Source organism: Drosophila montana, unplaced genomic scaffold, assembly GCF_035044405.1.
Source record: "Drosophila montana isolate Dmon_TW-CO22-7 unplaced genomic scaffold, ASM3504440v1 contig_1853_1, whole genome shotgun sequence".
In the NCBI taxonomy this organism is placed as follows: domain Eukaryota; kingdom Metazoa; phylum Arthropoda; class Insecta; order Diptera; family Drosophilidae; genus Drosophila; species Drosophila montana.
This window is the reverse complement of record NW_026996772.1, coordinates 529513-554855: the sequence shown is the minus strand read 5'-3', so window position 1 is coordinate 554855 and position 25343 is coordinate 529513. Positions and strand designations below refer to the sequence as shown.

The window sequence follows — 25343 nt, the reverse complement described above, 5'->3', positions numbered from 1 at the left end:
TATCAATCATTTTGCTATTTATTTCATTAAAATCATCGGTACAGATTTTGAGAAATTCTCATTTTTCTATTTCTCTCATAACATCCTATGTTAATGCAAAAAAACATGCTGGCAATATTAGATATCATACTGTTAAATGGCAGCCATATATGATTGATAAATCGTGCTCTATATGCACAACTACCGTGCATTTGAGGCCGTTTTCGGAGAAATTAAATAATAAAGTTTAAAATATGGCTGCCATTTAACAGTATGATATCTAATATTGCCAGCATGTTTTTTTGCATTAACATAGGATGTTATGAGAGAAATAGAAAAATGAGAATTTCTCAAAATCTGTACCGATGATTTTAATGAAATAAATAGCAAAATGATTGATAAATCGTGCTCTATATGCACAACTACCGTGCATTTGAGGCCGTTTTCGGAGAAATTAAATAATAAAGTTTAAAATATGGCTGCCATTTAACAGTATGATATCTAATATTGCCAGCATGTTTTTTTGCATTAACATAGGATGTTATGAGAGAAATAGAAAAATGAGAATTTCTCAAAATCTGTACCGATGATTTTAATGAAATAAATAGCAAAATGATTGATAAATCGTGCTCTATATGCACAACTACCGTGCATTTGAGGCCGTTTTCGGAGAAATTAAATAATAAAGTTTAAAATATGGCTGCCATTTAACAGTATGATATCTAATATTGCCAGCATGTTTTTTTGCATTAACATAGGATGTTATGAGAGAAATAGAAAAATGAGAATTTCTCAAAATCTGTACCGATGATTTTAATGAAATAAATAGCAAAATGATTGATAAATCGTGCTCTATATGCACAACTACCGTGCATTTGAGGCCGTTTTCGGAGAAATTAAATAATAAAGTTTAAAATATGGCTGCCATTTAACAGTATGATATCTAATATTGCCAGCATGTTTTTTTGCATTAACATAGGATGTTATGAGAGAAATAGAAAAATGAGAATTTCTCAAAATCTGTACCGATGATTTTAATGAAATAAATAGCAAAATGATTGATAAATCGTGCTCTATATGCACAACTACCGTGCATTTGAGGCCGTTTTCGGAGAAATTAAATAATAAAGTTTAAAATATGGCTGCCATTTAACAGTATGATATCTAATATTGCCAGCATGTTTTTTTGCATTAACATAGGATGTTATGAGAGAAATAGAAAAATGAGAATTTCTCAAAATCTGTACCGATGATTTTAATGAAATAAATAGCAAAATGATTGATAAATCGTGCTCTATATGCACAACTACCGTGCATTTGAGGCCGTTTTCGGAGAAATTAAATAATAAAGTTTAAAATATGGCTGCCATTTAACAGTATGATATCTAATATTGCCAGCATGTTTTTTTGCATTAACATAGGATGTTATGAGAGAAATAGAAAAATGAGAATTTCTCAAAATCTGTACCGATGATTTTAATGAAATAAATAGCAAAATGATTGATAAATCGTGCTCTATATGCACAACTACCGTGCATTTGAGGCCGTTTTCGGAGAAATTAAATAATAAAGTTTAAAATATGGCTGCCATTTAACAGTATGATATCTAATATTGCCAGCATGTTTTTTTGCATTAACATAGGATGTTATGAGAGAAATAGAAAAATGAGAATTTCTCAAAATCTGTACCGATGATTTTAATGAAATAAATAGCAAAATGATTGATAAATCGTGCTCTATATGCACAACTACCGTGCATTTGAGGCCGTTTTCGGAGAAATTAAATAATAAAGTTTAAAATATGGCTGCCATTTAACAGTATGATATCTAATATTGCCAGCATGTTTTTTTGCATTAACATAGGATGTTATGAGAGAAATAGAAAAATGAGAATTTCTCAAAATCTGTACCGATGATTTTAATGAAATAAATAGCAAAATGATTGATAAATCGTGCTCTATATGCACAACTACCGTGCATTTGAGGCCGTTTTCGGAGAAATTAAATAATAAAGTTTAAAATATGGCTGCCATTTAACAGTATGATATCTAATATTGCCAGCATGTTTTTTTGCATTAACATAGGATGTTATGAGAGAAATAGAAAAATGAGAATTTCTCAAAATCTGTACCGATGATTTTAATGAAATAAATAGCAAAATGATTGATAAATCGTGCTCTATATGCACAACTACCGTGCATTTGAGGCCGTTTTCGGAGAAATTAAATAATAAAGTTTAAAATATGGCTGCCATTTAACAGTATGATATCTAATATTGCCAGCATGTTTTTTTGCATTAACATAGGATGTAAAGAAAAAAATGGAAAAATGCAATTTTTCCATAAACTGCTCTATTAAGTATGACTTAATACTTCTCATATAATTTGCTTTGACTTATTAATTTAATTTACTATGAGTCCTTTCCATTTTTTCATGATTACATATAATTCAAATTGAATTGGTTCCCGCTCAGTTCTGCACAAAATTGTTCAGCACTGATGCCAGGCAGTGATTCAGTTCACGTAGGAACTAGCAGTTCGATAGACTTTTTAATGAACTATATGATGTTGGTTTACAATTAATTAATTTTCTCAAAATCTGTACCGTCCATTTACTTAAAATTAGTGCCTATAGCTTCCTAAAATATGTATCTACAAGAGGGTATACCGTGCATTGAGGGCCATTGTCTCTGAGTTAAGAAATAAGGGCTCGAAAACAAGGTTGATTTTTTGCGGTCATTTTATATGGGGCTGACTTGGGGGTTGTTGCACTCTTTTCCAAATATCTTAAAAATGGTACCGACGATTTTAATCAAATTTTCACAGTTGGCTAGGAGAAACTATAGGCTTTAATCGTGTATATGCGGTTTTCGGGGCCATCATCCCTAAATTTAGATATTTATGGAATGGTGAAAACCTAATATTTTAACCCCTTGGTTTACCCATATTATAAATTAAAATTCAAAAATAAATGAATGTAGGTAGTAAATAATTTAATTTATTGCAATTCTGCATTTAAATTTATTTGGTTTTGTGCTTAAAAACATAAATAAATGCATTTAAAAGTGACCGATTCCTTTTCCGATACCAAGTACCAAAAATCGACGCTAACTCACCGCCGCTAATTTGACGCACATTGAATTCACAACGAATCGCAGATTTCGAAATCGTTTATCGAATGGGACTATCCATTTAATTTTTTTTAAATCTTTTTTTATATTACGTACACATGACTTATTATAATTAATAAATGAAATATATTTATATTTTATAAATACCTTTAATTTTTTTTTACAATACTTGAAGTAAATATTTGAACTTTTTATTATTTTAAAGCACGTTTTGTGTGTCATTAAACAGCAGGCACATGAATTAAAACATATGTATGTTTATATGTATGTACATACATATATTTAAAAACACCCCTGTGATGATCAAATAAAATCGAAGAAAATTTGTGTGTTGGGTATTTCTGACCTCACTAACACGTTCACACACAGCTGCATTATTCCAACCATGTTTCTCTCTTTTTAAAATGAGAGAGTTTTGAAGTACAGTCAGACGAGGAACGCAAAATGAAACATGTGTATGTAGCGAGAATATCATTGTGAGTGTATGTCCAATAATATATGTACATGCATTTTTGTGTTTGTGTTGAGGCGAAAAACAAACGCACACATTCAAATAAATGTGAATGTATTATTGAAATGGGATGGGGATGCATACATATATACATACATATGCATAAGTATGTACATTTGAACGTACGTGCATAGGTAAATACATATGTACGTATGTACATTCACAGACACCTACATAATTACTTACAAACATGTATACCAAATGTACATATGTACATACTTATCTGGCTGGTTTTTAAGTGCGTTTTAATGATGTATGGATAGTTTGTAGATAAATGTAAAATTATTGAAGTAGTAATTTATCGAAGACTTACCCTATTCATACATACATACATACATATGTATGTACATGTCTGACCATTTATATATGTATGTTTAAGTGCATACATGGGTTTGTTTGTATATATGTATGTACATTTAAAACTAAGGTACATGTGTATGATGTTTGCGTGTGTGTACATATGTTTGAAGACGTTTACTTACAGTGTATGTATGTACATATGTTTGCATGAAAAAGTAACAAGCCAAAAATGTTATAAGGCCTGTTTCCCTCCACCACGTGTATACACACACACATACACACACTTAACACTCATTGGGCAGCAGGAGAGAAAGTGTGCTCAGTAAACTGTACTCAGAGCACGCCGCTGGCTGCTTGCTCTCTCTCCTGCTCTTTCTCTCTCTCCCGTTCTCACACACAGACACAGAGTTACTCACACAAACTCACACACTTGCGCATTCAACGCATACAGAAGTCTGGCGCTAGCCAGGCTGGGCTATGAAGCACAGTAAGGCAGAGACGGCTATTCAATTCAATAGCCTTTGCATTCGTTGTTGGTACTCTCTCTGTGTGTGTTTTCAATCAAGCGAGCGGCGCGCGAACCTCATCTTTTCCGCATTGATACCAACAAAAACACATTTACTGCAATAAAGCTGCGTTTGTGGCGTCGTTTGTTTATTTTTTACTAACTAAAAACAAACAATAACAACACAAGAAGCACCAAACTCCAAACTCGCGTTACGTTACGTTTATCGTTCCGTTCGCTGTTACGCTGATTCGCCGTAAGAATCGGTAACAAAATTTTCAAATTACCGTGTGGCGTCTGCTAGTTCCTGCGTCATAAATACATATATATATATGTATGTATAATAATCAATAAAACGTACATACGTACATAGAATAAACGAATGCGAGTTGCAACTGGCTTTCAACTTATTTTGGCCATTGAGTTTGTGTTGAGTGCAGTGCAAAAATTTAAAGAAGAAGAACGCATACCTGCAAAAATACATATACATATTAAGCTATAAAAAAACTTGAACTTTTCCCCGTAACCCCCAGTACGAATCATTCGCACAGGATTGTCTTAAATCATGGAACATTTTCATCAAATACAGGTAAGCTTAAGTGCACATACACGCACGCACACACTCATGTACATGTCTGTATGTATATTTGCACGAACTATTCTGGCGTTTATAGTCTATTTTGCTCCACAGCGTCACACAGCATTTAGTTAAAGATTTTTTTCCCGCCAACAACAAATTTAATTGGCAAACACGCACTTCAATTTATATACATATGTATATACATTGGAGCATACATACATACATATAATATGAGACGCATGAGAGAGTATGGAAATTTTACAATGGCCGAGTTGGAATCTCAATGCATACATGTGTATTAACATTGGTACATACATTTTACCAAGTTTTTTCGTGTACGTACATACATTTGTACATCACGAACACATATGTATGTATACATTTGGAAAGAAACCAAATATGTGAACTACACACAGGCATACATATGTAGCTGCGTATATACATACATACGAACGACGCTATGCGTACATATATTCATACATACAAGCAACATTTTTATTTTGCGTGCGCATCTATGGCCGCCATTTTTTATTTTATTTTATTTTGTTGCTCGTTCGGCGTTTACTTATGCATGTTGCTAATTTAGAACAGCTTAATTGCATAGTTCATGCGTATGTATTTACAGGCATATGTATAAATGTAATGCATACAGATATACATATATGTATATAAAATTATAAAATTGGAAATGACATGTGCCTCGATTTTTCAAACGCTGAGCAGACACAAACACAGCTGTGTGTGCGTGTGTTATACATACATACATATATACATTTGTGTATGCATAGTTAAGCTATAAATGTATACATATACAAACATACAAATGAAAACTTGAAATATGTATGTATGCACACAACATCGAAGCTTGCGTAATCTGAAATTGGCTGCATGTACATACCATATGTATGTGTATGTACATATATACATACATATGTATGCGTGGTGCTCCCCATGTGAATTCTTTTCTTTGTATAGTGTCTCTTGCTGTGAGAAGACAACTACAACTAATATGCTTGTATGTATGTATGTACGTTTGTGTGTGTGTATATATATAAAAACTCGAAATGCTTTGTCAGTTCTCTGTACGCACATATGTATGTCTGTATGAGCGCAGAAACATATTTACATTGTAAAGAGCATTTTATTTTATTTTCTCACCGAGGCGCTCACTCATACATTTATACATCAAATATGTACATGTGTTTGTATGTTTTGCCAGTGTTGCCGTTTTTTTTGCATGAGTAGTTAAGACACCCCTGGCATTGAGAGAATAAAAGAACAGCCGATAAATTGGTTCATGAACCGAATGAACCTGCTCTTTATAAAAAACGTGCCTTTCTCAAAACCCATTCTCAGTTGTTGCACTACGGCGACTCTTTTTTCGACACAAAGGAAATCGTGAACAGCTGATTTTTTTAACAAAATTTGTTTATACTTTCGCACTCATGCCCATTTGTATGAACACACATGTTGGCCTGTGTGTACGTACACGCTTTCATACGTATGCATACATAAATATGCGTAACAATTTGTTTACATTTTTGACGCCTCCATTGCTAATAAGAAGCGCAGCATGGAGTGTTATGTACAGAATTGAATGGAATCATTGAGAATTGGAACATGCAACGCCGCAGATGTTGCTGCTCCAACCATTTGGAACTCCTCATGCTCATGCGCCTTTTCACCGTATACTTGCACAAGTGTGCATGGGTGTGCTGCTGAGCGTGAAACCCGCCAGCGGCAGCGAGAGATCGTTTTTGGCGCCAAATGCCAACCGTAGCTTAGCAAGATCTACGACTTGCTCGCTCTTTCAGGTCTTCTATTTTCTTTTGTTTTCTATTATTTGTTCCCATTTTAACAAGTTACATAGAATGAATTATTTTTATAACAATATCAATTGCGAAAGCTTAATGAATAGTTCAAGCAAATACAGTACATTTATACATACATACATGCGTACATACTTACATATATAGGTCCTAGGTCAGTTACATATGCATTTCATAATCTCGATATAATTTATATATGGATGTTGGTAATATATCGATTTTAATGAGAATTCGAATGGAGAATGTAGATTCAATAATAAAAATTACAAGTTCGATATATTTGATCAACTATCCTTATGTAAATTATTAATGTATTTGTTTAACTTATGTATATATTTAAATCGGTGATAAGTGCGATGCCAGCTCGATAGTTACTTAAATTTTGCATATTTTTGGCAATAAGACTTGTTCGTATTGGCCTCGCACTTATGCACAACATTTACATGCACACCCACACATAAACACATTCATAACAAAAACAACAACCACAACAACAAACTATTGATTAGCAAACAATTCAACACTATCAGCAGCAACTGGCTGCGCAGCAACAACAACAAGCGGCTGCAGTACAACAGCAACAGTTGCAACAACACCAAGTGGTTGTCCAGCAGAACCAACAGCAGGCACATCAGAATAGCTCCAACACCACATCCGGCGTTGGCACCCAGCAGCTATTTACATACAAAATGGCCAGTAGTTTCCCCAATCCAGCCACGACAATGGCACAAGTTGTTGCCACCTCGAATGCGGCAACTACCGGCTATGATTACCGCCTAAATATGGCTCAGGCCGCTGCCGCCGCAGCGGTGCCCGGCTCCCAGTGGTGGTATTCGGCTGCCAATCAGGGCCAGGTGGATGCTAACACAGCTGCCCAGTTGCAGCAGCAACAGCAGCAGCAACAGCAGCAACAACAGCAGCAACAACAACAGCAACAGCAGCAACAACAGCAACAACAACAGATGCAGCAACAACAGCAGCAACAAAATGTCATCAATTCGGCCGGGGTAAATTATTGATCATCAATGAAATACAAATATTGTAATTGAAAAAGGAACATTTCATTAATCAACCGATGTTTTTCTTGTAGAGCCCAATGATCAGAGGAAAAGCTGATGCGAAACCCAGAGGTCGAATGACTGCTTACGCATACTTTGTACAAACTTGCAGGGAGGAGCACAAAAAGAAGCATCCCGATGAGACAGTGATTTTCGCTGAATTCTCACGGAAGTGCGCCGAGCGTTGGAAGGTAATTATTGTCCTGGGCTATCGAATTGAACGATATGACATGTTCGATTTTGGACAATATCAATCAATCGAACCCAAATAAACAAAACATGGAAGAATCTACCATTTGGTTTACTCTCCAATTAGACGATGGTCGATAAGGAGAAGAAGCGCTTCCATGAAATGGCTGAAAAAGACAAACAACGTTATGAGACAGAGATGCAAAACTATGTGCCGCCCAAGGGTGCTGTTGTGGGACGTGGCAAGAAAAGAAAACAAATCAAGGACCCGAATGCGCCAAAACGTTCATTGTGAGTTCGTAGCAAAATTGATTATACTAATATTTACTAATATTCATATTTGTTGTACTCATGTGTGTAAGAAACATAACGATTAATTTAATTTAATTCGATTTATTTTTGGTGCGATTTGATTAGGTCTGCGTTCTTTTGGTTCTGCAACGATGAGAGAAATAAGGTAAAGGCTCTTAATCCGGAATACGGTGTGGGTGACATTGCCAAAGAGCTTGGCCGCAAATGGTCTGACGTCGATCCTGAAGTTAAGCAAAAGTACGAATCGATGGCAGAAAGGGACAAGGCACGATATGAACGGGTATGTGCGCATTGCCTTCATACGAATTGGGTCAAATATTTAAATAATATTTTGCAATTTCTAGGAAATGACCGAGTACAAGACAAGCGGGAAAATTGCCATGTCAGCACCTTCGATGCAAGCGTCGATCCAGGCGCAGGCACAAGCAGTACAGAAAGCCGCGTTACTTGCGGCAGCTGCCCAGCAACAGCACCAGCAGCTGGATGAGCAGCATGACGACGATGATGGCGACGGTGATGATGACGAGAATCAATAGGTCTAGCAGTAAAATACAAATACTCTTCACTATTTATACACTATCGTTGGTCATCGCGAACAAGGAAAGAACGTTAGTTAATCCCTAACCAGGTTAACTAATGTGTGTTGCATATATATACACAAGTATATATTGATATAATATATATATAAATATATATATATATATATATAATATAAAATTAATTTTTTTTTTTTAATAATAAGTAATCAAATTTCCATGAATTACTGAAGGAGAAAATCACAAAGAAACCTTTTATAAGTTTTATTTTAAGAATATAATATATAAGTATATGGTTAGATTAAAATGACATTCATCTGTCTGCAAATCTTATTTTTGTGCTTCAATGATAAGTTTCTCCTAAAACACTAAGAACGAATTATTTTATAACTTGAAGAAGAAATTCATCCATGTCATTCTCAGCAATCGTTACCGCTAAACATACAAAACATATGTATATACATATTACGTATATTGGTACATATTTCCCCATTTATTAAATTTAGATGATTCACCAATAATGAAACTAAACAAACAAACAACAACAAAATAATGATGCGTTTACTCATTGCAGTTGCAACTACTCAATGAAACGTGATAATTTGAAATACTTAACTCAGTGGCGGGTGATATCTCTCTACATATTTATGTGTATATATGCATATATATAAATACATATATTTATATATAACTAAATATGTATTATCATACAATTTCAGAATACAAAAAAAAAAGAAAAATGAAAAAAAAGAAGAAAATACTACTAAATTATCACAATGAATATATTGTCAGCATTTAAAAATGAAGAAAACTTTTATCAATATCATAAAAGAATCGAGATAAAGGCATTACAATTATATTTTCAACGGGTTAATCGGACATTATACCCAATATTCAAATTTCGCGAATGTGTCAACATTCCCAAAAAGCAAATTAATTTTTTTTTTTTTTTTTTTTAATATTTTTTTGTCCAATTTGGATAAGAAATTTCCTCCATATATTAATTAAGTTGCTCTGGCAAATGGGCAGAGCTGGAGTTGTTTTTCTGTGTAAATACATAAACATAATTGGATGCTAGATTTCCGATAGTCGCCGGTATGAATTAATTGAATCCAGATGTATTATGAATAAAATTGTATGTTTTAGGCTGTTAAACATATACGAGTACTTGTACGCATTATATGAAAGAAAGTAAGAAAAACAAATAACAAATAACAAAAAACGAAACAAAACAAAACAAAACAAAACAAAAAAAATAACGGACACTGACGGCACGCCTGTTGTCTTGGCCATGTACATACATATTGAAGTATTATTTAAACCATTGGCTTTATACTAAGCAGATTGATTCTGAAAGAGTATATAGTTTTAACAACAACAACAACAACAACAAGAACAAGAAGAACATGTACACTAGGAAAGTATTGCCAATGCTTAAGAGGAGCAACCTGTATGCATTATGATCCTTTTATGCGGGCCAATTAACTCAGTTATATATATACACACACACACACCCACACACCTACACACACACCTACACACACACACACACGTATACACTGACACACACACACATATATGTATGTATATGTATATATATATGTATATACGATAGAGTAAATTATGCTTTTTTGATATCGTACGTTTGCACAAGCCTGCAAACCGTGCAAAATCTCTTGATGTGGGGCATACTTCGATATGTGGCATGATGTATCAATAAATTAATAAAATATAAATAAATAAATATATATAACGAGCGAGATCTGGGAAAAAACACACACATATATATATATATATATATATATATAAGATACGATACGAAATATGTTGAAATCCGAAATTATCGAGAGACTTCCTAAGCAAACCAACAAGAATCGTACACATTATTAGGACTAGTATGGATACATATTAGATAGAATATGGCGTGACAAATCGATTCACATACGAGAGAACACAAGAACCGCATATGCATGCATATTCGTAGCATTATAATATGTTACCGCTTTATTAAGAATACCGTACACCTGATATGATGGTCACGTTATATGTATACCTCAAATGTATGTACAGTTATTATTTTCTTTTTTTTTTTGTTTTGCCAGAGAACAACTCGCCACCGAGATGATATTCGTAGAAGTGTAGAGAATATTTACATAGATATATTTTAATTTTCGATTAAACAGTAACTCCTTACATTATTTACTATGACAATTCCAGTTCCCCGTGCTTGTTATAAGAAAGTAAACTAATACAAATAAACTTTTAGAAAAGTGATACTTTGTTTTTAGTGTATTCTCGGATGTGTACGTTCCGATTGTGGCCCAAGCTCCAAGATCGGTTCTGTATATAAACATTATTTTGTTTTGTTTTTATAAGCTCTCCAAATTTAAAATATATTCCACAACGTAATATTTGAAAAACAAAACAAACAAAAAATAAAAAACAAAAAACGAAAAAAAAATATAATAAAATAATTAACACTTTTATGGATTACGTATGTATATGTGTAAGGGTGAATTACATTAGATACTAAGGTATTTTTTTTATTTAATTTTTTTTCTATGAATTTACACAATCCTGTAAAAATAGTTGAAAATAAATATAATTTAGCTAGATATACGCTTATGAAGGCAAATTTGAGAGATTTCGTTATGTTTGATTTACGTCCGTTTTCTATGCAGTTTCAGAAGCAAAACAATTTTATTATTTTCTTATATTAATGTTAGCATATTGAACAATTAATTATTGCATTTATTATTGCTGATCTTGTTTCTTGTCAGGCAACAAAAACCAACGAGAAAAAACAATTCGATCAGGTTATAAAAACAATGAAACAATCGATTAGAGCGAGAGGCAGATATGCGAACTGCGCGGTCTCCATGTAATACGCGGTTGAGGCTGGTCGAAAATATTGCTCAGGGATCTCTATAAATGAAACTTTGTTAACAAGTTTTGGGATTAGAACTTTTTGAATAATGTCATGTTATATATGTATATATAGGAGTCTTTGGTTCAGATTTCGCACACGTTTATGTTATTGCGATAATAGATCATTTTAATCGCAACTCGTATCAAATATGCTTGCCTCAAGCTAGACACACGTTTGCTGGCACCGTTAAAGTGTGAAAGGCATGCATACATTATTATTTGAATGACAGATTACAAAAAAAAGCACGCGATTGTTGACATTGAACGCGGGATGTGTGCAAGTAAAAGGTTATGCATAGAACAATTTAATATTCGATCAGTTGCTTATATGGCAACTATATCCGATTTGGTTGATTCCAACTGAGCGCGAATTTCAAACAGCTTTCCTCTCAAGTCTGGCATCCTTCTTACACTTCAGTCAACGTATGCTTAGTTGCCATATTAAACAACAGATGGCACTAGCTTTAAGCTGCTGATTTGACCTTGCAAAAACCTGTCGCCCAGTTCTTACATCATTACTCAACACATGCAAATGGTAAAATAAAACTGTTCAACATGGAAAGTGTTGGTAAGTATTTTTTTAATGTTTATTTAGCATTTAGCAAGCCCAGGCTTTGGTTTAAACCTTGTCATATATTTTGCAAATTTTCATGAGGCAATCCAATTTTAAAATTATAGTTGCCCATTCTACTGAAAATATTGCAAACCGTATATATTTTCATATAGAAATCGCCGGCTAAATTTACGATACCTACCCAAAATTGGCATCTATCCAATATGGTTAGATAAATCCAATGGTTCGACCCCAAGTTATTTGAGCTCTTAACTTATTTTATTTTAAATGGTTCAGTTCGTCTGCTAATCGTGCAATTGGTTTGGCTGAAGATTTAGTTAAGTAGTATATTATTGGGAATTCTGGGCTCGAAACGGTTTGGCTTAGAACCGGCTTGCGGCCCTAATAGTACCTCCATTAACATTAGTTTATTTAAGAATGTGCTTTTCAATATTCATTTTGTTGGTCAACCCAATACTAAAAATACTTTTAAAAGATCGCGGTTTAGTTTCTTTATTTATTACACGAGTTGATTTTGCTTTCATGTGTTACAATAGTAGTATTTTTCTTGTTTTAATCTTTTTTTTTTTTTTGTAGTGTAGTGTTTTGGATCGCCTGCTAGGTGTGTCTTGTTTCACGACTTAAATGCTAAAACTCTGTATACCACAGTCTCTAAGACGTAAAACGCAAACTGAAATAGTTAAGATGGATTTCTCTTTAAATTCCGATTAAGGGGTAGACGGGTTCTGTTCTTGCGTTGTGTTGTGTATATCTGATATTGTGTGTGTGTGTGTGTGTGGATGTGTGTGTGGGTGTGTGTGTGTGTGTGTGTGTGTGTGTGTGTGTGTGTATGTGTGTGTGTGTGTGTGTATGTGTATGTGTGCGTGTGTTTCGTGTGAGCGCAGAGTCATGAGATTGAAAACGAAAATGAAACATTTAATTCTAAGATCAAAATTAAGATGCGTCGGCCCATTTGTCCTACACGCATTATTATCAATAATAAATAAATTATATAAAAAAAAGAAAAGGGACCTAGCTTAGTTAATGATAATGTTGGTACACTTTTTTTTTGTTTTTGTTGGGCGGCCATCAGTTTACATCCAGAGCTCGCCGCCACAAATCTCAAGGGCCATCTTCTTGCGGAAGTACTCCATGTGCTCCTGGGAGAAGTTGAGCGGCTTATTCCGTGTTATATACTCTGCAAACATGCAGCTAAACACACCGCAGTCACTGCCATTGGTCTGATGGGGCACATTCTGGACATTCTCAATTGAGAAGTCGCTGGTGTCGAACGGCTTCTTGCGTTTGTCCAACGACTCCTCGTGCAAGTAATTCTCTAGGGCGTTCAACACCTCCGAATTTGGCTTGCCCATTGAATCATAATAGCGAATTGTTTTGTTCTTCATGTGGATAATGGCCATGCACCAGTGGACGTTGCTCACATGCACTGGCACCGGAATTATATCTTTGCTGAATATATCAACTTTGCGAGTCCAGCGTTTCACATTGCTATAACCGCCTTGCAGCAGCCGGGGCACAAAGAATGTATTCATAGCATAAACACTTGGCAGTTTTCCCTCCTTGCGTTGCGAGCGATCGGTTAAGAGGTTCATATAGAAATTAATAACCTCGTCGTTCAGCCAGGAACTTCCAGCCAGTGTGCGAATATCATTGCGAGTAATACTCAGGCTGAATTTGGAAATAAGTACCTAGAGATAAAATGAATAAGTGATGCGTATGTGATATAATAAAATGAAAACAAATGAGTTTACCTGGTCGGCCCTGCCATAGACTAGCTCATTATAGCGCTGCTGATGGGCTTCGGTGAATGGAATAAATTCTGGTTCGCTATCCTCCTCTAATGGATACTTCTCCAACACAAACAATGTTTGGGAAATGAAACGTCGTTTGGATAAGCTCTCGCGCAAACCCTGTTCAAAAGCACGACGCTCTTCTGTTGTTCTTTCAGCTCTGTGGAATATTTAATCATTAAGCCTACAAATTTTTGAAAGCATGAGACCGAATGCAATTGGATAATAAGCCAAATAACATTTCCACCCATTATGATATTAAATGTTACCCGCACCTAAGTATGTTTACAGGGTTTATAAACTGATTTGGGCATTCGTCTGAAATACACTAAACTTACTCTTGAATAACCAGTTTCTTTGCATGATTCACCTCCTGTTGCATACGCGCACATTTCTCATTAAAGAGATCTGTATAGTTATCAGCAAAATAGATGGATTTACTGTGGCGCAGCTGCAGCGCCTTAGTCCGGGACATCGACAGCCCGGGTGGTGGCGGCATCATTTGTGTTCTATAAAAGTATAAAATCTTAATTATGATATCGAAAGCTTAAAAAAAATTTAAAGTAATTTTTATAAACTGACAAGGAATTTTTAATAATATTAAAAATGAATTTAAACGGGCAGCTGTTAAGGGGCACTCACTTATTCGCTTGCATTCCGTGATCATCATCAATGATTTCAGTGACCTCGGCCTTGTCCGGCTTTATGTTGGAGGAGCTGCCGCCCAGTCCGTAGCATTGCATGAGAGGTGGCGGCGGCTTCTTGGCCAGTGAGAATGACTGTTGCTGTTGTGGCTTCGAATTGTAATCCAGCAGCTTGGCGTACTCGGAACGGAGGGGCGCACGGGACTCGGGCTTGCTTTTGATTAGACCCCGCAGCCAGTCGCTGCTATTAAGGCTAATAGGCTGCAGTGGCGGCGGAGGCGGTGGCTTCTCATTCTCACGAGCAGCCCCGGAACGGCGAGCACACTCGCGCTCATGCAGAGTCAGATTATTGATCAGATTGACGTACTGATTATGTTCGTTGCGTTGCTCCTCCAACACCATTATATTGTCCCTGCTGACGCCCGAGTCATACAAATTGCTGACATGCCCGTTCAAACGTGCCTCGGATGAGGAGAGGCTACTAGCAGGACGTTGTTGATAGTTTAGATCGGTGACAAAGCCATTTGTGCCGAAACGCACAGCATCGGAGTACAGCAAATTTGGTCTTCTCGCTGCCGATGAGTTGCTTCCAAATTCATCTTGACGAGGCGGGGGCTGCGCGCTTGAGACAAGACGATCGGCAAATGCTTGATACATATTGCTCTCATTATGCTGCGGCTCCTCAGAGTCGGACAGATCAACCGAAATAGTGGCTTGGGTGTTGCGTACACGCACTTGCCGCGTCTGCGGTGTACAGAACATGGAAAGACGCTTGTGTGTCTGGTAGGCATTGTGATTGCTGTTGTTTTCCTGCTCCTTGCGCTGGCTCGCGGTTGCCATGTGGCTGTAATCATCAGCTGCAAAAATAAAAAGTGGCAATCTATTATTATCTAACTATATTTTCATGCTACAATTTTTACTAAAACTTCATTTGGTGTCAAAAGATACTGCGATGGAATTTTTGAAAAATTCGACCTCCTAGTTGGGGAAAACTGACAGTGTGTGGAAAAACCAAGGTCATAGTCGTCAAACTGGATTAATATCTTACAGCTATACATATACTAACTAACTTTATTTGTAACAAACAAATATATGTATTTCCCATAAACATAAATTATTGAAGCGTGCTTTCCATAGCCCCCAACTGTTAGACAAACAAATGAAGTGTTACTCAAAACATTAGGCATGGTGTCTGCCTTCCTCTATACGAGATATAAGCTTCAATCTCTTGACTTTTTCTTTTTCTTGCTGATGTCTCTTTCTACAATGAAATGCTCGAGGAAAAGAAAGATGAGACGGAGATCAAATTACTATAGCCAGGCCCCCAAAGCTGCAATATCCACAGAGGGCTCACGTGTTTATTGACCACGCAAACAGTTTCGCCTATTCCCGACTGAGGAGTAACAATGCTGAATGAACGAACATGACTGGTTTGTATTTGACGCTGAGATGTGACAAACCCGATCATTTTTGAATACTCACCGTCATTCGGCATAAATTTGGGAAATGTGTTATCCACACGGCGATATTTGATCGGACGTGGAGCTGTGGCCTCGGTGGCCACGTTCTGATAGCTGAAATCGAGTGAAGAATTAAATGTTAGCTAAATATAATAATACATTGCGAGGGATTGTTTTGGATGGGATGCTTCACCTGCGTTTGCGATTGTGTTCGCTGTCCTCGTTTCCAGTATTGGGTGGCTCCTTGTTGTTGTTGTTGCGACCGCCCAACAGAAACCAGTGACGTATCCAATTAAAAAGATCAAAGCCCATCGGATCGTGATGTGAGCTCTGTGTGCGCGTTGCACTCTCGATTTTCGACGATAAAGCGCTTATTTTATAATCGATCTCGTTCAGCAATGCAGTCGTCTCGAATGCAATGGCTGCTTCAGATGTAATCGAGATCCTTAACAGATACTCGCGGACATCGCTTAGTTTACGCTGCAGCAGCAGAACGCCCCACAGACCGTCCAATTGCCGATTGCTGCAGATGTCGCCGATGAAGTCCAAGGTGCGTTGTACAGCTGCCAAGCGCGGATCCGACTCCGGCTCCGAATCTCCCTCAGTTGCAGATGATGTAAAAGAAAAATCGTACTGTTCCGATGCTGTTTCAAAATCGTTGGCCTGTTGCTGCTGCTGCGTTGCTGGATCAAAATCAAAATCGTTTATGGGCTCATATGTGGGTGAGAGGCCAGCGCCATTTGTCACGGATGCAGTATCCCAATCGAGCGGCAGCCCAACTCCGTTCAATGCAAATGCGTGCTCTGGATTCCAGTTGGCACCGCTGGCCGCCACACTTACTTGACTGGGCAGTATATTGGATGTTTCGCGCACACTGCCTACAGTGTGCAATGCGGGGTACACTAAAAACAATAATAATAGTAGCAAGTCAGTTCTTATCTGTCACCTGAACATGGCCGCCATGCGAAGACGTCTGCGTCTGGGGCCAGGTTCATCTGTAAAATTTGCGCGCCGCTTTTGGAACAGCCACATATTAGCACAACAACGAAAAAGTAACGCACGCAATGTACAGACGCAGGGCAAACGCAATGTTTACGGTGGAAAGGCAGCAACAAGAGTATATTTGCAACGCGCACTTTTTATACAAATGCGAATAATTTGTAAGTAGAGTGAATTTAATGCCGGCTGATGCCATTTCGACGCCGCGTTCAGAACTTGTGTCGCGAGTGCTTGTTATGTTTATAGGCGCTCAAAATTGCGTTGTTACGGCCGTTTATACTTACCAGTTCTTTTGTTTGTATGAATGTACGGAAAATATATAGAATATTTTAAATTTTCTACAATCAAAAGTTTGATCGCCTGAAATTTAGCGTGCTGACGGACAAGCTGACATATCGACAAAGCAACCACATCAACATAAAAACGAAAATGCCAAAAAAAATACTAAGAAAAAATACTGTATACAACTAGAAACACTTTGAATGTCGTTTTGAACAATTGTTATAGAGGAATTTTAATTCTACGAACTTTATTTTATTTACCTTAAGTATTTTTGAATACTGTTGCACTCATTATTAAAAAAAAATATTCAAAGTTTTGGCAAAACTTTGTTGCGCAAAATGTATTTTGCAGCACTAGATAGTTGTACGAAAACTATCGAAACTCGATTGTGCGATATTTTAACACATATTTTCCGCCTAAAACTGAAATGTGTCGCCATTTTGTTTATTTAAATGAATTCATGCTACGGCCGACATAGCCGCAAATGTATTTATTATATGAATTTTCTAATGGCTAGAGATAGTGTTAATCCTTGTTCTGGCAGCAGAAAAACAAAAAATTCCACAGCAATGTCGTTGATCCATACAAAGCGCCCGCCAGGCCCACCGTTGCCTGAAACGAGTAGTTCACAACGACCCAATGGGCAAGAGCGCCCCAGATGAGTATCAGCAGACCATTGGTAAAGTGCACCGGCCGGCGTATGGCTGTCCAATTGGCACGCGTCATGCCCAACTGGAAGACCATCTCCTGTAGAAAGGCGGTGACCACCTGGCCGAAGCCCAACAGCACAGCCGAAACGCTCAGCAGCAGCTTGGATGTGGAGAAGCTAATAACTATGGGATGGTGTGTGACAATAAACAACAAGTTGTACGTAATGGGATTTTAAGGCTACAATGCTTACAAATAAGCGCCAGGCACTTGCAGATGCTGCCCAATGTGTACCACTGTAGCTTGCGTTTGTAAAGGCTGGAACCAAAACGCGGCGTCATCAGCGAAAAGCACATCCATGGAAAGGCGAGCAGCGAGAAGAGAAATGGAATTTCGGCATTCTTGAGCGCATGATGGCTAACAGCCAATCCCGGCAGCACAGTCAGGCACATCACATAACTGAAGATGTCCGCCGAGAGCAGCAACGTGCTGGCATACAGCTGCGGCACCATCAGCGCATGCTGCAGCGGCATGGCAATCTTGTCCAGCAGATTCCACCACAGATGCGAGGTGACCGCGCGTGACATGCGTCGTATGCGATGCTGGCAACAAGGAAAATATGAGTATCGGAGATGCACAGTTTTCTACGCTTGCTTACCAGATTCACGTATGCCTCCGGCAGCGGAGATGAGCTGCCCGTGCCAGTGGGATTCAGCGGACTCTGCGCATGGAGTCGACCATTTGAATGGGACTTGTGCAGCACTTGCGATTGCGACATGCTGTAATTATCGATGGTGGCATTGCTGGAACGCATTATGGACACCGTTTCATCCTCTTCGGGTATTATCTCCATAATCTCAACGCCATTGGGATTAACATAGGTGACATATGCCTCATCCGTGGCGAGCATATAGTTGCTGTGCGTATCCACGACGGCGGCGGCCACAGCTGCCGCTGGCGCTGTGCTGTTCATCTCTGTACCCGGATTACGCCATGACATTGCCGTATCCAGCCCGTCCAGCTGATCAGCCACAAAGTTAGCCGCTAGCGCGGCACGCAACGGCAATGCGCCGAATCCCGTTTCAGCCTTGATCACTGATATTCGCTTGGTGGTAAATGCATCCTCCCGATGCTTGGTGATGATCAGGCTCAGTGGTATGAGATTCACCAGCATTGCCGACATCAGCACAATCGACTGTGCTGTGCCGTACAGAGTGCGCAGGCTGGTGAAGACGAACGAGAGGAACAGCTGGCAGAAGGCCTCGCCGCACAGATGAATTGTTTTGCGCACGTATTTGTCCTCGCGCGGACGCACTGCCTCCAGTATAACATGGGTTTTCCACAAATACAGGCTGGAGCCAATACCTAAAAGGCCACTGGGACTTTCAATCGATTTGGCTGGCAGCTGGCGCCAATGTTTCGCTTACCCGCAAAGCAGCCGTAGAAGACAATGGCCACCGTTTGCGTGGTGGTGGTGACCACCACCCAGGCGGACGAGAAGAATATGCCGCTGATCATCAGCGATAGGCAGGCAATCAATGTGGCCAGCAGAAAGATGCGCCTATATTGTGTCGTTTCCCGGGCACGACCGCTATACTCTGTGTCCAGATGCTCCATAATGGAGCGGCAAAGCTCGCCGGTGGCCTGGTAGACAATCGCTGGCCAAATGCGCAGCACCAGATCCTTGTCCGATTCCACAATATTGCCATACAAATACGCGGGTGTTGCCAGAAAGGCCTGGAGAAACGAGCGAGATCAAGATGCCGAGTTAATACAGAGAGAGCTCTTCCATATGTAGACGAAAGAGAGACAGAGAGACACACAGAGAGAGAGAGAGAGAGAGAGAGAGGGAGAGATTTGCTATTTACGTGTATGGCAAAGCCGCAGAGCATGTACTTCTGTTGTATGTGCTTCTTGACCACCCGGCGCCGCTGGACACCGGCGGTGGCGCGGGCAGCGGTGCGCCGTACGGCTGTAGCAGCCACTGGAACCGCTGCCACTGTTGCCATTGGCATTGTCGTCATTCCTGGCTAGCTGCGGCAATTGAGAAATGCGACCACACTGGGGATGATCCGGATCCGTTTGCTTCTCGTGTGTGGAATTTTTGTGTGCGGGTACTGTGCGAGGCGCGTCGTCTGGCCGTTAGCATTCATCATTTACCAAACCGAAACCCGTTTAGATAATGGCAAAAAACAAAAAAAAAAAAGCAACTGTGATAATAATCGCGCTTATCACATTGAAGATATCTACATACAAACACCCACCCAACCCCACAAAGTGTGTGTGTGTGTGTGTGTGTGTGTGTGTGTGTGTGCAGTCAGTCAGAGATTAACGTCAGATACATATGTAAAAAGTTTGTCTTCAGCGTTGACGCTGTTGGCTTTCCTGCAACGCAGCAGCAGCAGCAGAGGATTATGTTTATGACCAGACGCCAGCTGATCAGACATCAGACACCCTGATAACGTGCAGCATACGATCCGGTAATACTATTATACTATATGGGCCCAATTCGAGTGAACCAAGTTAATCTATTGAGTGCACCGTTTCTCCCAATTGCGCAACACAATAATATACATACACACATATATATATATATTTATTTGGACTCGGAAAAACAAAAAAACAACTTTGACCAAATACAATCTCTTACAAGTAAAGCAAATATTAAGATTACAAAATGTGATTTGATTATTATTATTGCATCTAAATCAGAAAAGAGTGCACAATTCATGAGAAACAACCGTAAAAACTCTTAACCGCAGCTAACTTAACACGCAAATTTGATTGAGTTAACAGTTATTATTTTCATTATTTCTGTGTATATAGGATAAAGCTCTTAAGTACAAACCTAACCTGCATTGGCTACAGCAAACTGCGATTCGAACCTCTCGTTTGGCTCTACTGCTGAGGACTGTGAATTAAAAAGTATTTTTTCTAATTTTTTAAATGTATTTAAAGTCCAAAAGTTATTTATGAATTATATCATAACTTGAATATATATGTTTGTCTGGTTTATTTTGTTTTAAATCGATCTTGATCTTCAAAAAAATATTTTTTTAAGAGTACTTAAGAACAAATAAAAGAAAAAAAAAGGTCTTGGAAAATCAAAATTCTAAAAAAATATTTAGATATATGCGAGGGAAATTCTGGGTGAGAGGAAAATAGTTTTATAATATATAACTGGAAATCGAACTGCCAACTGCAAACAAATGGTTGATGTCTCGGCTAACAGTCCAAGCCGATTTTCGTATTTCAGCTCCTGCTTGTTAACCATATTTCCCACTCACGATATATATCATAGAGAAGTAAGTTCGACATCTCGAAAGGACACGTGTTAAATTGAAAGTAAAAGTAAAAAACAAAAAATATGCAATCTTAATGATGAATCATTTGTTTTCTTGTTTTGTTTTTTTTTTAACATTTTTTTAACTTTTATCACTCAAACAGGCAAGGTTCATGGTTATAAATAATGCTGAGCGGCCGGGGGAGATAGGCAAAAAGTACCCGCCCGTCCGATCGGGGCTCATCCAGTTGCAGATTTCCCCCCCCAGATATATTATAATATGAGCACGTCTGTCGCTTGACCTCCTATCATGGCGCTTATCAAGACCGAGTATATCTTTACACACTTCCGTTTCACATCCGTGGACAGAGAGCTGTACTGGGCGTGGCAACAGCTGATTTTATGGCTTTACAACTGTATTTTGTTATGGTTGATGACGTTAAAGCAACGGTTTTATTTGCGCTATATACTAAGTCAGACTGGAGACGGAGATAGGGCCAGGTTGGCAATTAGCCGCTAGGGTTGATAAGCCGCAGCATCCGCCGACAAGATTCTGCTATATAATAGGGTGTGGGTAACGGCAGTAGCTCATACAACGATCGACCGAAGTTAGCCACCGGCAACACGATGACGACGACGACGACGACAACCAAAGCAACCAGAACAACCAAAACAACCGGAACAACAACGATGACAGCGAGGCGCGGAAAGTTCTCGACAGCATCCTCGGTGCTGCTGCTCTGCGCAGCCCTGGTGAGTCTCATTTGGCCGTGTGCTCAGGATATGGATATCTAACGGTTAGTCACTTGCAGCTAATGACCAAGTCCTGCGGCATTCTGGCCCTCAGTGGCGATGGCAATGCCCAGTTGCCAGGTCAGGCAGACGCCTGGAGCGAGACAACAACAGTCAGCGAAGGCAGCGGCTGGGAGGTAACAATTGGGAGCACAGATCAGCCAGAGGCACCAACAACAGAGCCCATAGAGGAGCAGGATACAACAACAATTGGGGCGGATATACCAACGGAAGGAGGCGTAGAGACTACTGCGCCCACCACGCTCAATCCCAACGAGCCCGAGCCGGAGACTACAGCTGCGCCCACTGAGGAACCGTCCACTGCGGGCCCCGGCGAGGAACAGTCAACCACTGCAGGCCCCGGCGAGGAGCAGTCTTCCTCAAGCCCCAGCGAGCAGCCGTCCACTTCTAGCCCCGGCGGGGAGCAGTCGACCACTGCAGGCCCCGGCGAGGAGCAGTCCTCTTCAGGCCCCAGCGAGGAGCCACCGACCACCACACCCAGCGAGGAGCTGCCCACCACAACGGAAGCAGAGCCAATTATAACCACGATTGCACCAACGCCACCGGCACCGCCCGTATTCGAGTGCCCGACCGTGGGTCTATTCCCAGACATCAGTGGCGACTGTCAGCGCTTCCACAACTGTCTGCTGAATCTGCTGACGGGTGAGCTGAAGTCCTATGATATGGTATGCCCGCCACTGCTGGCCTTCTCGCCCAGCTACGGCCGCTGCGTGCGCGATTTGGCGGAATGCGACAGCGATGCGTTCGTTTGCCCGAGGCCCGGACGCTTTGCCGGCAGCGATGAGACCCACTACTATAACTGTGTGCCGAGCCTGCGCGGAGGTTTCCACAAGTACATCGTGCGCTGCTCCGTTGGTCAGCGCTTTGAGCCTTTGATAGGCCGCTGCTGGCGTTACGATTGGTCGCTATTGTTGCCCGGACAGGCGCTGGAAGCTAGCGACTTGGCGGCCATCAAGCGTGAACAAAAGGAATTGAAGGCGGAGGAAAAGCTGCGCCTGAAGGCCCAGAAGAATCAAGAGAAATTGGCCCGCAAGCAGCAGAAACTGGAGGAGAAACTGGCCAAGAAGGCGGCCAAGGAACAGGCCAAGAAGGACGCCAAGGCCAACAAACCCCTGTCCGTCGAGAGCGCCGAGTCCCCAGAGCAGCCCAGCTTCGAGTTCTAAGTCCAATCTAATCCAATCCAATCCAATCCAATCCCCAAATTCCTCACGCACTCACAATCTATGCTGGTGTATATAGCGTAGTCTCATTTGGTTATGGTACTTTAATTCTATCATATTTTTTTTTCTTTCCGTATTGCATGAATAAAGACTAAAATTCTTTAATATTCACACTCTATATGGGCTTGTGGCCAGTCGCAGCGGCGGCTCGTTTTATCAGCTAATCGGAGGCAATCTCCGAAAATTGTTATTAAGTTGTTTGTGGTCGACTATAAAAGAAGCGAGCCTAGAGCCCAGTCCAGTTAGTCTGTCGAAACAAGTAACGAGTCGCTAAAGATATTGCCAAAAAAAAAAAGGACGACATTTTGCCGTAAGCTACGAATATGTTGAACATTCACGTGGCACTGGCCGCCGTGTGCCTGGCGCTGTGCGGAGCCGCCCAGGCCGGAGACAGTCCCCATCCCTGCAGTCGCACTGGATTCGTTGCGCTCGTGGATAATGCGCAGGAGTACTTTGCCTGCGAACCAACACCGAATGCTGGTTACTCAATGAGACGTTTGCGGTGCCAGGACAATATGAGCTTCAACTCGGAGCTGGCCAAATGTGTGGAGCGGGCGCGGGACGCAGTCGCAGCTGATGGCAGCGACATTGAGAATCCCACAATACCGCCAGGCAATTTTGAGGATTCCACTGAGGACCCTGATCCAACTAATGCGCCCAGTTCCACCAAGGAGCCTGAACCAACTGATGCGCCCGGTTCCACCAAGGAGCCAGAGCCAACTGATGCGCCCGGTTCCACCAAGGAGCCAGAGCCAACTGATGCGCCCGGTTCCACTAAGGAGCCAGAGCCAACTGATGCGCCCGGTTCCACTAAGGAGCCAGAGCCAACTGATGCGCCCGGTTCCACCAAGGAGCCAGAGCCAACTGATGCGCCCGGTTCCACCAAGGAGCCAGGAACAACTGATACGCCCGGTTCCACTAAGGAGCCAGAGCCAACTGATGCGCCCAGTTCCACTAAGGAGCCAGGAACAACTGATGCGCCCGGTTCCACCAAGGAACCTGAGCCAACTGATGCGCCCGGTTCCACAAACGAGCCAGGAACAACTGATGCGCCCGGTTCCACTAAGGAACCTGAGTCAACTGATGCGCCCGGTTCCACAAACGAGCCAGGAACAACTGATGCGCCCGGGTCACCAAGTCCAAATCCAAATCCCACCACCGAACAACCTGGAACGAGCACCACAGTAAGGGAAGTTTGCGCAACAACAGGCTTTCTGCCCAAGAATGGAAACTGTGATCAATATATAATATGCTATGAGGACGATGAGGGGGATTTAATTGCCTTGACCCAAGACTGCCCAGTAGGGATGCAGTTCAATCCCGATGAGAGCTGCTGCGAGTTGGGCTACGATTGCACCAATCCAACAACCTCGGAACAGTGAGAATAAGTGAAGAATTTTAGAGATGAAATAAATATCCCACTGTGTACTATTAAGCAATGCATAACTATACCAAAATTTTTTGTTCTATACTTATGGAATATTTTTTTTTTTTGTTTGTTTTTCTTCCATATAAATAAATTTTAGTTTAATTGACGTTAATTGATTGCAAAAGCATATCACGCATTGTACCTGAACGGGGCTAAAAATCAATTCGGTTACAATGGGAAATATTTGTGACATCGATAAGGAGGCAATTTAATTTTCGATACCGCCTTTCCCTCATATCTTATCAATGGCACTTGAAGTTCTTCCAATATTTAACTGCCCAATTAAACATCGAATGGCTCCCATTCAGCCTTAATTACGAGCTACTCGAATCAGATTCGAGCCC

The 25343-nt window shown here is 40.0% G+C and overlaps 5 protein-coding genes across 7 annotated transcripts; 3 read left to right on the top strand and 2 right to left on the bottom strand.

Moving 5' to 3' along the window:
• The first annotated feature begins 4429 nt into the window (after window positions 1-4429).
• On the top strand, window positions 4430-11203 carry Dsp1 (Dorsal switch protein 1). 3 transcript variants are annotated; one of them, XM_064700546.1, is made up of 6 exons: window positions 4430-5014; window positions 7368-7841; window positions 7925-8083; window positions 8209-8372; window positions 8499-8673; window positions 8738-11203. In XM_064700546.1, exons 1-6 carry the CDS (start codon window positions 4991-4993, stop codon window positions 8927-8929), a joined length of 1188 nt encoding a protein of 395 aa, XP_064556616.1. In that variant the 5' UTR covers window positions 4430-4990; the 3' UTR covers window positions 8930-11203. The 3 variants fall into 3 exon arrangements, with proteins under 3 accessions (XP_064556616.1, XP_064556614.1, XP_064556615.1); XM_064700544.1 differs by having other exon boundaries at window positions 7344-7841; XM_064700545.1 differs by having other exon boundaries at window positions 4431-5014; window positions 7365-7841.
• A 1736-nt stretch (window positions 11204-12939) lies between these two features.
• On the bottom strand, window positions 12940-17748 carry Ulp1. Its single transcript, XM_064700619.1, has 7 exons — window positions 17609-17748; window positions 16519-17227; window positions 16348-16439; window positions 14864-15722; window positions 14560-14730; window positions 14183-14381; window positions 12940-14119 (listed from the first exon to the last, which is right to left on the bottom strand). The coding sequence occupies exons 2-7, from the start codon at window positions 16635-16637 to the stop codon at window positions 13505-13507; spliced, it is 2055 nt and encodes a 684-aa protein (XP_064556689.1). The 5' UTR covers window positions 16638-17227; window positions 17609-17748; the 3' UTR covers window positions 12940-13504.
• A 315-nt stretch (window positions 17749-18063) lies between these two features.
• On the bottom strand, window positions 18064-20407 carry LOC135441180 (uncharacterized). The gene is made up of 5 exons (XM_064700681.1): window positions 20123-20407; window positions 19682-19991; window positions 18913-19619; window positions 18508-18856; window positions 18064-18439 (listed from the first exon to the last, which is right to left on the bottom strand). The coding sequence occupies exons 1-5, from the start codon at window positions 20276-20278 to the stop codon at window positions 18132-18134; spliced, it is 1830 nt and encodes a 609-aa protein (XP_064556751.1). The 5' UTR covers window positions 20279-20407; the 3' UTR covers window positions 18064-18131.
• Window positions 20408-22125: 1718 nt separating this feature from the next.
• Mur18B (Mucin related 18B) lies at window positions 22126-23677 on the top strand. Its single transcript, XM_064700636.1, has 2 exons — window positions 22126-22290; window positions 22350-23677. Exons 1-2 carry the CDS (start codon window positions 22165-22167, stop codon window positions 23511-23513), a joined length of 1290 nt encoding a protein of 429 aa, XP_064556706.1. The 5' UTR covers window positions 22126-22164; the 3' UTR covers window positions 23514-23677.
• Window positions 23678-23893: 216 nt separating this feature from the next.
• Window positions 23894-24952, top strand: Muc18B (Mucin 18B). Its single transcript, XM_064700583.1, has one exon. It carries the CDS (start codon window positions 23894-23896, stop codon window positions 24950-24952), a length of 1059 nt encoding a protein of 352 aa, XP_064556653.1.
• Window positions 24953-25343: the final 391 nt, after the last annotated feature.

Bases quoted from the DNA above. Each gene is read 5' to 3' on its own strand.
- Dsp1 (XM_064700544.1), top strand. From the start codon at position 4,991: ATGGAACATTTTCATCAAATACAG. The intron at 5,015-7,343 runs GTAAGCTTAAGT...ACTATTGATTAG, and splicing joins AACATTTTCATCAAATACAG to CAAACAATTCAACACTATCA. The intron at 8,084-8,208 runs GTAATTATTGTC...CTCTCCAATTAG, and splicing joins AGTGCGCCGAGCGTTGGAAG to ACGATGGTCGATAAGGAGAA.
- Ulp1 (XM_064700619.1), bottom strand. From the start codon at position 16,637: ATGGGCTTTGATCTTTTTAATTGGATACGTCACTGGTTTCTGTTGGGC. The intron at 15,723-16,347 runs GTGAGTATTCAA...TTATTTTTGCAG, and splicing joins CAAATTTATGCCGAATGACG to CTGATGATTACAGCCACATG. The intron at 14,731-14,863 runs GTGAGTGCCCCT...ATACTTTTATAG, and splicing joins CACGGAATGCAAGCGAATAA to AACACAAATGATGCCGCCAC.
- LOC135441180 (XM_064700681.1), bottom strand. From the start codon at position 20,278: ATGACGACAATGCCAATGGCAACAGTGGCAGCGGTTCCAGTGGCTGCT. The intron at 18,857-18,912 runs GTAAGCAAGCGT...CCTTGTTGCCAG, and splicing joins CGGAGGCATACGTGAATCTG to CATCGCATACGACGCATGTC. The intron at 18,440-18,507 runs GTAAGCATTGTA...ACCATCCCATAG, and splicing joins CAAGTGCCTGGCGCTTATTT to TTATTAGCTTCTCCACATCC.
- Mur18B (XM_064700636.1), top strand. From the start codon at position 22,165: ATGACGACGACGACGACGACAACCAAAGCAACCAGAACAACCAAAACA. The intron at 22,291-22,349 runs GTGAGTCTCATT...AGTCACTTGCAG, and splicing joins TGCTGCTCTGCGCAGCCCTG to CTAATGACCAAGTCCTGCGG.
- Muc18B (XM_064700583.1), top strand. From the start codon at position 23,894: ATGTTGAACATTCACGTGGCACTGGCCGCCGTGTGCCTGGCGCTGTGC.